Here is an 11,328-nt window from a genome sequence, read left to right on the forward strand (position 1 = left end):
GCAAGCAGGTGCTAGACAGGGAGCTCCCGGCCCTGGGCTCAAGGCGGACAGGACCCTGCCCTGCCCTGCCCCGCTGGGGCTTTCCCAGCAGGAGGACAAAGGACGATGTCCTGGCTGGTCCTGGAACCTAGAACGAACAGGGTTTTCCTGAGTCCGAGGGCAGCAGTTGGGAGAACTGGACAAACCAGTGAGGAAGGGAAGGGCCGGCGGGGGCGGCAGGGGTCCGCGGGTGCAGGAGGGGCAGACAGGCCTGAGGCCCACCTCTCTCAGAAGGAAGTAAGGGGGGGGGGGCGGGCAGAGGTCTGGTCTTCGGGAGTTTAAGCTGCACTCTTGCCTTGCCGGTCACCACGCAGCCTCCTTTGGGGACGGTGACTTGGGGAGCAGCACTTGTAGTGTCCCCATGAGCACATCATGTCCTTCCATTAGCCCTGCTCCCCTCCGGGACCCCCAAACCAGCACACCCCTTAGCCCACCCATTTCCTGCCGTCCCCCTCTGGCCACCATAGTCCACCCTTCCCCAGCAGCTGAGGGATCTTTCTAGAGAGCCAATTGGCCACGCGCTTTCCTGCTTGACCTGTGCAACACTTGGAATAAAGTCCAGGCCCCTTGTCACGCCTCCTGGCCCTTATCACCCCTGCCACTCCCTGACCTCACCCTCCCCTTCTGGCCTCAGAGCCTCTGACCTACTGGTCCCCTGAACTCAGCCACTCCTCCAGGACCCCAGACAGGCCCCACCCATGGCCAGCCGCGCAGTCGTTGATGGCTCCTTCCTGCCGGTTCCTCAGGCCACAAGCCCGGGGTGCCCCCGTCAGCCTGTCCTCTCGATGCCCACAAGCAGTCCAGCAGAAAACCGGCCAGAGCCACCACCTGGTATGAGCCAGGATTTCTACAGAAACCCTCTAACAGCGCCCCCGCGGCCGCTTTGCCGCCTACAATCCATTCTCAACACAAAATCTGTAACAGCGGGGGTGAGGGTGTGCCACACCTGCCCAAAGCCCTCCTCTGCACCCCCACCTGACGCATGAGGAAAGCACGGTCCTTATGACGGGCCATCCACCCCTCCCTCCAGTCGGTGTCTTTCCTACCTGTCCTCCTCCTACAACCACCCCTCAGACAGGCTCATGTTCCTGCCTCAGGACCTTTGCATTCACTCTTTTCTCTGCCTGGGCCGATTTTCTAGCCTCCCTTGCAGGTGCGGAGGGAGGGGGGCATGTGACTGAGTTCTGGCTGATGGAGGTGGTATGTATCTAACCATCTTCCCTGCCTGCTGGCCGCACGCACGGGACACTGCAGGGCTAGGCTGACCAGGAACGGCTGTGTTGGTCTCTGGACGAGGGGTAGGTTAACGTGCACTGGGCTCAGTTGCTGGGACTTGGGGATGTTTGTCACAGCAGCTAGCTGGCGTTCCTCTTCCGTTGCATGTAGGCAAGCAGAGGCGAGATTGCACCTGTGACGGCAGTCCAAGGGGACACGCAGTGCCACTCATTCGGTGGTAAAAGAAGGGCCCTGTCTTGGTTCAGAAGGCAGGAGGGGCCGTCCCTGAGGAGGGAGCGTGACGGCTGAGACCTGAAGGATAAGCACAGCTGATGCGGTCGGAGGGCAGGAAAGAATCTCCCAGGCACAGGGAATGGTGCGTGCAAAGGCCCTGAGGCGGGAAGGAAGGTCTAAGGACTACAGAAAGGTGAGTGTAACTCCCACAGAGGAACTGGGGAGGGAGCAGGGCCGGCCAGGCTCCCTCCTCCAGCCCATCAATTTTCACGACCACTTTACCTTTGAATAGAACCACTCTTTATTTTTTATTTAAAAGAACTTTTTTGAGTTTATTTATTTTGAGAGAGCAGGGGAGGGGCAGAGGGCGAGAGGGAGAGAATCCCAAGCAGGCTCCACGATGTCAGCACAGAGCCGGATGCGGGGCTCGAACTCATCCACTGTGAGATCATGACCTGAGCTGAAGTCGGACACTTATCTGAGCCACCAGGTGTCCCTACAGCACCCTTTAAAAGCGGTCCGGGGGCACCTGGGTGGCTCAGTTGGTTGAGCATCGCACTTAGGCTCAGGTCACGATCTCGAAGTTCGTGAGTTCCAGCCCCACACTGGGATGGCTGCTGTCAGCACAGAGCCCACTTTGGATCCTCTGTTCCCCTCTCTCTGCCCCTCCCCAGCGTGTGCTGTCTCTCTCTCTCTCTCTCTCTCTCTCTCAAAAATAAAGATTAAAAAAAAAATAGAAAAAGTAGGCTGAGCATACCTATCCTGCAGCCCGAGAAACTGAGGTTCCACAAGAGAAGGAGGAACCCCCTGTTCAGCCGGGAAGACCAGGCCCCGACATGGGGTGAGGACCCGAGGAGTCTGGGTCAGCACAGGCCGGCGTCCCGCCCGAGTGGCCGCCCTGGTCGGGGGCAGGACTTCCGGGCCAGTCGGTCTTGATTCCCCCACCTCCTGCTTCCAGCACATTCTGCTTCTCTCAGTGATGGTGGGGGACCCACCCTGGGAGGACGAGGAGGGACAGGGCCAGAGGCATCACTAATCTCAATCCAGAAGCCAACTCTAGCTTGTGTGTCCACTTAGCTTCTGGAGGACATGTGGGCCACAGGGCCCTGGGGAGGGTCGCAGCGGCGGGGCGCTCTAGACCCGTCACCTGGATTCAGCCCCCAGGAAACCGATTTGACCAGGACTGATGGGCCAAGCCGGAACAGAGTCGGGGCCACTCGCCCAAACACAGCAGGCCTGAGCCTCTGAGGCAGAGGGGGAGAAGCCGGGCAAGAGGGAATGGGGGTGGGAGGCAAGAGAACAAAGGGAGGCCCTGGCCCTGTAGCTTTCCCTGCAGGACTTCTCAGAGCCTTTATGTCCTGCAGTACCCCAGGACTCCCAAGGGAGCGGCCACGCTGCACAGGGGTTCCCAAGCCGACCTGCCCACAGAACCCCTGCTGCAGGAACGTCTCACTCACAGAAGCGGGCGCCCCGACTTCCTCAGGAAACACGGAGTGAGATGGGCGGGCCGAGGCCGGGCTGGAGTTCTCGCTCAGACACTGGTTTGCCCTGGGACCCTATGGAATCTCTTCAGGGTCACACAGGGCCTCTCATCCCTGGGTGTTTAGGGAGGAAGGGGCCAGGGGTGCCCCGTGGAAATAGGGCTCCCTGCCTGGGGCCACGCAATCATGGCAGTAGGAGACGCACCCTCGTGGGGGAGAGGTGGCCAGAGCGCCCCCCCCCCCCGGAGTGGACGGAAGCCCCCTCACGTACCACCTGCACAGAGAGGACAGCTGGGGGGGGGGGTCATACTGGCTTCGCAGAACAGCCAAGGTTTGTCCCTCCCCCCACTTCCCAAGGCCACGGTCAGGTCGGCCAGGGGCTCGCTCAGGCGCTGTGGAGGCCAACGCCATGCCCATGGCTCCAGGCGGGAGAGGGGGCTAGAAGCTGTGACACCTCATTTTAAGGGGCCACCCATTAATTAATTAGGCCCAATGAATAATTCATGCTGCCTTGGGTATATTAATAGCATATTTATATGGCGTGCTATGGATAGTATACATTCTCGTCTGAACACTTCACAAATAATTCATGACCCCGCTCCTTTCCTGGGCTCCGGGAGAACCTGGCCAGTGCTGAGGCTAGGGCTCGTGGGTTGCTTCCAACAGCCAAATTTTACATTTCATTATAAATGGCTTTGCTGGGCATGTCGGTAACTTTTACATTTCCATCCACTTTATTATTAATGGCTTTCCTGAACTGTAGCAGCCAGGCGTCGCGCACAATGCGTTATAAATATTTGATCCAGCATCTATAGCCCGCCATTTATCATTTATAACGGGTTACAAAAACATTATAAAACATTTACCGCACATTTATAGATCATTTTCGGCTACCACGATGATGTGTTATAAATACATTATTAATCCTCCTCACGCCATTTATAGGAGCCTCTTGTAATGAGGCCCGGCCCGCCCGGCCCCTGGTAAACAGAGCACACGCAGGGGCTGGTGGGGGCGGCCAGGCAGCAGCACCCGGCCGGCCGACGACGGAAGCCCGGCCCCGCCTCTGATGGCTGTGCGTCCTTGGCCGGATCACGGCACGTCTCTGTTCACAGAACAGGTCATTTATTGAGCACTTTCCGGGTAGGACGCTGCTGGAGGGCCACCCTGAGCCCTGGGCGTTACCGGCCGGCCCATTTCAGAGATGTGGAGCCGGGCGGGGGTGGGGGGATTTGCCCAAGGCCACAGCCCAAGGGCTGAGCTGGCGTCAGACCCCGGGACGCTCTGTGCCACAGGTGTTGCCCATCCCCGGGCTGGGGCCTCCAGGGGGCAGGATTGGCGAGCTCCAGGCGGGGGAACTCAGATCCGGGGTGAGGAGCTCCTGGGGCCGGGCGTCCCCCGGGGCTGGCCTCTGACCTGGCAGCCCCTCGGCTCCCGCGGCCACACGCTTTGCAAAGGCCCTCGGGGCTGCGATCCGACTGTAACGCTGCCCCGGGGAGCAGAGGGTCTCGGACCCCGCGGCCCCTCCACAGAACCCCAGCTCCAGCTCCGAATCCTCGGGAGGCCAGCAGGAGGCTGAGGACAGTGGCAGCGGCCCAGGTGTGCAGAGCAGGTGGCTGTCGGCCATCAGACGGTCAGAGGGACCCTGGGCCCTGCAGCGGGAAGTCCTGCGCCAACCCAGGTCCCCTCTCTGCGTGTGGCCCTGTGACCTTGGGGTGTGCGGCTCCCCCTGACTGCTCCTCCTAGGGCCTGAGCTCCGTCTGGAACAGTTGGGGCCAGGCCACTTCCTGCACCAATGTCCCCCCAGCCCCACCACGTGCAGGCCCCGTCCTTGTTCCACACCAAGAAGCCCCACAGTCCCCTCCAGGCCAGGAGGGCACCGGCAGAAAACCAGGGCTGTGGGCTCATCACTCACACTTGAAAAAGGAGGAGAACCCTGTGGCCCCAACTGCAGGATGGGAAGTTGAGTCCTCACCTCAAAAACTCCTATTCATCCTTCAAGACCCACGTGACATTCTACCTTCTCCGAGGAACCCTTCCAGACTCCCCCTGGCATAGGCCTTGTGGGATCCAACCTCTGGTCTCTGGGGGCCCAGCCTGGGCCGGGCACGGGACCGGGGTCTGGTTGGTGAGGGAACTGGACAGGCCTCCCCCAGAGTGTTCCCAACAGGTCCTGGGGGAACAGGTTCTCCCCGCCCCGCCGACACCTGAAATAACCCTCCCTCTGCCCGGCTGGACCTATCCGGGTCAGTTCTGGGGTGCCCTGAGGAAGGAAATAGGAGAGATGATTCTGACCCTCGACAGGAGCGGATCTGCCCTGCGCGGGCCTCATGGCCCTCATCTGCGAAATGGGGGCATAAGCCAGCCCTCCCAGGGTAAACACAGGGGCACGGGCCCCGGGGAGCCTCGTGGGGAGAGATCTGGGCTGCCCGCGCCTCTCTGCCCCTGACCTGCAGGACAGGGCGTGTTTGTGGGTCAGGGCCCGCCCCTTCCCGGGACTGAAAATGAAACCAGGTGTTTTGTTTGGAAGCTGTTGGGGAAGCACCTGAAACCATCACCATGGCAACGCCTCACCCGGCCCCACCCCTTCCCACCTGCCTTAGGAAGCCCAGTGACCAGCAGCCCTTGCAGCCAGCCCGGCCTTTGCACAGCTTCCTCTGTCCTAGACTGAAGGGGGCCGAGAGTCTGGGGCTGGACTCCTGCGGAGTCCCAGAGCTGTCCGGGCCACACTGGCCCCCGCCACGGGGAGCTCACTACCGGGCTCAGCGCCGGCCCTCACTGATCCCAGAACAGACGGGCAGGGACCACAGGCCCCGCCCCCACTTCCCGCCCCCCTGCCTGGATTCCACACCTGCACCTGCCGGACCTCGGCTCGGGTGTCCCAAGTCTGCAGTGCGGCCACTGGAGACAGTGCCGTGAACACAGGCTCAGGCCCACATAGTGGACGCCAGGCCCCCACGCCGCCTCTGTGGCTGGCACCGTCCCCAGGGGACGTGGAAAAGCCTGGCGTGTGCAAGGGCCGGGACCGTCCGCCCCACGGGCGCCCCCACTGGAGTCACCCAGTCACGGTGCCTGGTACCAGCCCCCTGGACGCTGGGAGGATCCCCTCATCGGGGAGCGGATGCCCTGTCGCCTGTGCCCGCCACCACGTGTTTCACGTGGGACACCTCCGCTCAGGTAGCCTCCATTTTCTTGCTGGGTTTCTGCAGCCCGTCAGCTAGAGACAAACTGAGGCCCAGAGAGGCCCAGGACTGTCCCCCCCCCCCCCCCCCACCTCCCTGACACCCAAGGATCCCCTTCCCCAAACCCGGTCCAGCCTTCGGGGGCCTCTGGCTACTGAGCACGCGCGAGGGGACCCCCGCGGGGAGCCCGGGTTTGCGGGCTGGGGAGGAGCACACAGGCGGCCCGTGGGCCTTTGCCACAGCCCTGCCATCATGGAGGGACAGGCGGCAAGCAGGCCCCGAGCCCAGCGGTGCTGACCCGGGGTAGGGGGCACAGGACCCGGAGGTCCTACCTGGGCTGAGCTCAGGGGTCTCACTAAGCCTGTGCTGACAAAGCCCCGCCCACTCGGGCCCGGAGCTTGGGGGTGGGGCCCAGCAGGCAGGTGACCCGGCCCCCACACCTCCACTCCCTCGAGCACTTGCCCCGCACAGCCGTGGGCTGGGGGACACCCCAACCCCCGCACCGGAGCTCAGGCCTGGCCTCCGTCCGCCTTCACACTCCAGGGGCTCCACGGGCGGTGCGGCCAGGGTCAGGGGCACCGACTCCGCCCTTGAGCCCCCAGCACTCCCTCAGCCCAGCCAGGGCCGCACCAGAGACCTGGCCTGTCACCCACCCCAGTGCCTCAGTTTCCTGGCGGGTGAGGGGAGACCGGTGCAGAAGGTAACAGCCAGCATCTCAGCAGCACCTTCATGTGACGGCGGAAACTGCACACCTGATTCGAAGCCCGCTGTCCCCTACGGGCCCCGCACGTGTGCCCAGGCCCCCTGCAGCCCCACCTCCACGGCCACTGCGCACGCCCGGCCTGCCCGCCCGCTCCCTCGCGGGAACCCTTGGTCTTTGCCACGCTGGGGGACAAGGGCGGGATCTCGCGGCTGCTGGAGCCCCTGCCTCCCGCGCTTCTCCACCGGGAGGTTTCAGAACCCGCCGACGCTGCTGTTCCGTTGAGAGAACCAGGAGGGGAGATGGCCCAGGCGGACAGGGGCCCAGGCTGCGCCCGGACCTGATCTCCCTCGGGGGCCTTGAACTTAGGCCCTGAGGTTGGTGAGACTGGGCAGGGAGGGGGCCCAGAGACTGCCCCCGAGAGCCTCCTCTGCCTCCTGGGATCCCTCACACACCCTGGTGCCGCGGTTCTGACAGGGGAGAGTCCCACCCTCCTGCGGGAGCTCCGGGTCACATGCTGTTGATGGGGCTTTCTGGCCACGAGGGTCCCAGCAGCCGGAACGGGCGCCCTCTCCGGTCAGGGTGGGGGGGAGGGGTGCCGCCTCGGAGGCCGCCCTTCTGGGGTCTCAGGGCTGCACTGGGTGGGGGCTGGGATGCTAACTTCCGGGAGCTTGGGACCAGGGAGGCTGGGTGCTGGGAGCAAGGGTTCCGGGAAAGGGGCTCGGGAGGAGGGGCGGGACGCCAGCCTTCTCCACACCGGGAGGGGCACTGCCGCTGTCCGCTGGGTGAAGTGGGGCCAGGCTGGGGCACAGGGGCTTCCGGGGCAAGGAGGTGACCCTCACACTCCCCAGGGCTAGTCTCCCTCCAGGGGCGGAAGTTCAGCCTGGACGTCTGCCTCCCGCCTCCTTCACCCCAGCCCAGCAGCTTTGGGGTCAGTTTGTTGGCCACGGCGCCCCCTGGTGGCCCCAGTGGAGCACAAGCGGGCACGGGAGCCTGCTAGGGGGTGAGGGGTGGGGAGCCGGAGCGTGTAGGGGTAAGGCGGGGCGGTATCTGTGCTGCTGATAAGCATGAAGGGGGTGGGGCCGACTTTATGGGGCGCTGCCCCTGCCCCTCAGCGCCCCTGGGGCCACGTTCTCGGGCAGGGCGCCCAGCCTAGCACCCGCAGCTCCCCGGTGGGGACACTCGCGGGTGGGGACGCTCTGGGCGGCTCGGCCGGCACCGGCTTCCAGCACTGGTGCCCTCAGCCAAGGGTCCTGGGCCCGTGGCCCCTCTGGGGAGCGAGGGGACCAGCCTCGGCCCAGGGGCTCCTACCCGACAGAAGTGCTCGGGGCCGGACAGGTGGAGCAGGACAGCAGGGAGCAGGGGCTGTGGCGGGCGGGCTCCCCCTCCCCGCCCCGCTCAACCCGCAGGCGTCTCAAGGGAAGCGAGCACCAGGCAGCCGACACTCAGGTAATTCACAACGTTTTATTTAAATCCAGCCCCTCTCCGAGGCTCGCCGGGGCGGCGGCATCCTCCTGCGCGGAGTCGTGGGCCCTGGACGCTGCCCCTGCCGGGCCCGACGGTGGCTCAGCGCCCTCCCTGACCCGGAACCACCGGGCGGCCAGCAGACGGGCCCCCGCGTGGGCTCACATCACCGCCTCCATGTGCAGGATCCTCAGGGCCTCGGAGATCTGGACGCTGGTGTCCATCTGACCATACATGCCCACCAGGAAGGCCCGGTGCAGCAACACGGCCGCGTGCTCTGTGGGCGACACGGGACGGATGTCAGGGTCCCGATGGGCAGCGGGCTGTGGGAAGCAGAGCGCCCGCTTCCCCGTGGGCCGGGTTGGGACTCACCCTGGCAGAGGAGGGTGTATTCTGGCAGGTTCCTGAGGGCCGTCTGCACCACCTCAAAGTCTCGGCTGCCCAGGCAGTACATGAACGTGGGCAAGAAGTCCGCCGCGATGCTGCAAAGACACGCGCTCAGACAGACGCCTCCCCCCTGCGCCCAAGACCACCCTGGAGCCCGCAGCCAGGCCCGGGAGGGGTTAACTGACCCCCCGAGGGTCTGGTCCGGGGCTCCCTCGGCCAGCAGCGTCAGGGCAGGCCCGGGGCTCACCTGGGGTTGTTCTGGATGGAGCGCAGGGCCAGGCCAAAGGCCAGGTGGCGACACGGTTCCTCGGCAGAGCTCATCAGCCGCTGTAGACTGGTCTGCAGGGGTGGGGGCGTGACGGGAGCTCAGACCGCCAGTCCCCAGGCTCTCGGCCATCGTCCTCAGGACAGCGACAGCAGCGAGGGTCGGCAGGGGACCCTGCTCCCCAAGCCCCCACCCCCACGGCCTCGTAACACGAGGTGGGAGGCGTCGGCCGGCCGGCCATCGGTTCCCAGAGAGAGGCTGGGCTCCCCGCTCCCTGGGAGCACCTGGGGCAGGGCCAGGCTCACACCTAGGCTGCCCCCGTCCCCGCAGCGGCCCGATTCTGACAGAAGGCTGACCGGACCCTCAGCTCCCTCACCGAGAAAAAGCCCAGAATCTCAGGTCTCCGCCGAGACATCTCATCTATGTCGCTCAGAACTTCCAACAGATCTAAGTGGGCAGAGGGAGCACGTGAGGGCCAGGCCTTGGCTGCTGGACCCAGGCCGGGACCTCTGTGTGCCCACGCAGCCCAGAGGCAGGAGCCCCAGCCCGCACCGTCCCCCATCCCGCCTGCCGGGCAGGGGCCGAGCAAGGACACCACCAGGACCCTGGCTGGTCCCCGGTCTGGTCTCTGCACAGGTTCCAACAGAGAGAGCTGTGGTGTTCCAGACGCGGTGCAGCCTATCAGAACGCTAGCACCAGTGCCCTCTGGAACCTTCCACACCACCCTTGGTGCCTGGTGAGCTTGGGAGGCCCCCAGCGCCTCGGGGTGAAGAGCACCCGGCGCCCAGTTCCATCAGGCCAACGACCCCACGCTGTAGGCACCGTTGACAAGGAAGCATCCAGAAGTACCGCGCCCCCGCCACCCCCGACCCTCGTCCGGCAGAGGGAGGAGGCCAGGGATCTGCACTGGGACCGCCGTCCCCACTGCCCGTCGCCAGCCGTCCCGAGACGCTCCTGCTGCCAGGTGGCGGCCAGCCCCTGACACCCCGCTCTGCTCCGGTCAGCTGATGCCCAGACACACACCCGGCCCACAGTGTGCCCGGGAGCCCCAGCCAGTGTGGCCGCCCAGCCCCTCTGCTCCCTGCCTGCCCTCCGTGTGTGTGCCGCTCGGCTCCGGGGTCCCCGCTCTCCACCGTAGCCGCAGCCTGTGAGGCTGCCGGCAGGGCGGCCCGTCCCCGCCTCAAGCCCCTGAGGAAAGAGCCCGGCTCCCACCGCCTCCCCCCCTCCCCCCCCCTCCCCCGGCAAGGACCCCGCGCCTCTGGAGGGCAGGGTGTCCTGTCAGACCCAGGGCACCACGGGGCCATGACGGGTTCCCCCTGCCCGCCACAGTGCCACCACAGGGCTGCAGGAGCCAGGCTCCCAAACTCACCCTCCACGGCCTGGCCCCGGGAGAGCCTCTTCATGTAGGGGGCCATCTCCGCTGCGGTCAGAGGGGTGGAGAGCGACACGCTGACCAGGGGCAGGGAGCCGGCCGAGCTCTCATCTGGAAGCCGGGAAGTCGGTGCCTTCAGGCCGGAAACAGAGCCAGCCGGGCCGGGAGCACCCACCCGCCCGGAGGCGAGGCCTGCCAGCGCTCACCGCCATGGCTCCGGACCCTGTACGTAAGCGGGGCCGTCCCTGCCAAGCACCCACGGAATCCCATGGGAGGGTGGAGGCTGCAGCCACTGCCCCGGGGTGAGCACGCTGCCTGGGACACAGCGGGCACCCACTCAACGGGGGGAGGCGAGCCCGCTGGGAGCTGCCCGGGAGATGGCACTTTCCGGCCCGAACCTGCCACCTGCCACACCCAGTGCGGGTTTTCTCTGAACCTGAGCGTGACCTCGAGGCTGGAGTGGCGACCCTCCCCGCTGCAGCCCTGGCACCCAGCGGGCGCCCAATAAAGGTACGCGCGGGCCCCACGGCAGACGTTTCTACAAACTCCACCGAATGATTCGGCGAAACTGGGGGCAGCATGAGCGCTCAGAGCCCAGCGACGGACTCTGCCCGGGGCACGGGGCCTGCCCGCTCCCTCACAGCTGCCCCTGTACGCCCCGCAGCGCCAGCCCCTTCCCGGCAGAGCCCTTGTGGGGCCCACTCACCCTCGCCCTCCTCGTCCAGGCCCCGGTCGGCTCTGCCGTCCCTACTGGGCAGGCTCAGCCCTGCGAGGAGGGACTTGAGAGTCACCAGATCGCTGCTGTCGAAGGACAGGTCGCTGGGGAGGACACAGGTTCTCCGTGAGGAAGACACCACAGGGGCAGGATGGGCGGGTGTGGGAGGAGGCAAGGAGCTTCCGGGAGCGGGTTCAGAACAGAAGTGGGACTCGGCCGGAGCCCCCACCCCCCCACCCCCTACCCGTCCCCACACCGGGCTCCAACCCTCAAG

General features: G+C 65.4%; 1 protein-coding gene across 2 annotated transcripts in view; it reads right to left on the bottom strand.

The window, feature by feature from the left end:
• Window positions 1–8,296: 8,296 nt before the first annotated feature.
• INTS1 (integrator complex subunit 1) overlaps window positions 8,297–11,328 on the bottom strand; it is a 29,641-nt gene continuing 26,609 nt past the window's right edge. For both annotated transcript variants that reach the window (XM_040455701.1, XM_040455700.1), the window contains exons 42-47: window positions 11,046–11,158; window positions 10,337–10,450; window positions 9,344–9,414; window positions 8,950–9,041; window positions 8,688–8,797; window positions 8,297–8,592 (exon numbers count right to left, since the gene is read on the bottom strand). In XM_040455701.1, coding sequence (XP_040311635.1) covers window positions 8,477–8,592; window positions 8,688–8,797; window positions 8,950–9,041; window positions 9,344–9,414; window positions 10,337–10,450; window positions 11,046–11,158 — 616 coding nt within the window. In that variant the 3' untranslated portion in view covers window positions 8,297–8,476. The remainder of the gene's footprint in view (window positions 8,593–8,687; window positions 8,798–8,949; window positions 9,042–9,343; window positions 9,415–10,336; window positions 10,451–11,045; window positions 11,159–11,328) is intronic.

Source organism: Herpailurus yagouaroundi, unplaced genomic scaffold (assembly GCF_014898765.1).
Source record: "Herpailurus yagouaroundi ecotype Mexico unplaced genomic scaffold, PumYag 216, whole genome shotgun sequence".
NCBI lineage: Eukaryota > Metazoa > Chordata > Mammalia > Carnivora > Felidae > Herpailurus > Herpailurus yagouaroundi.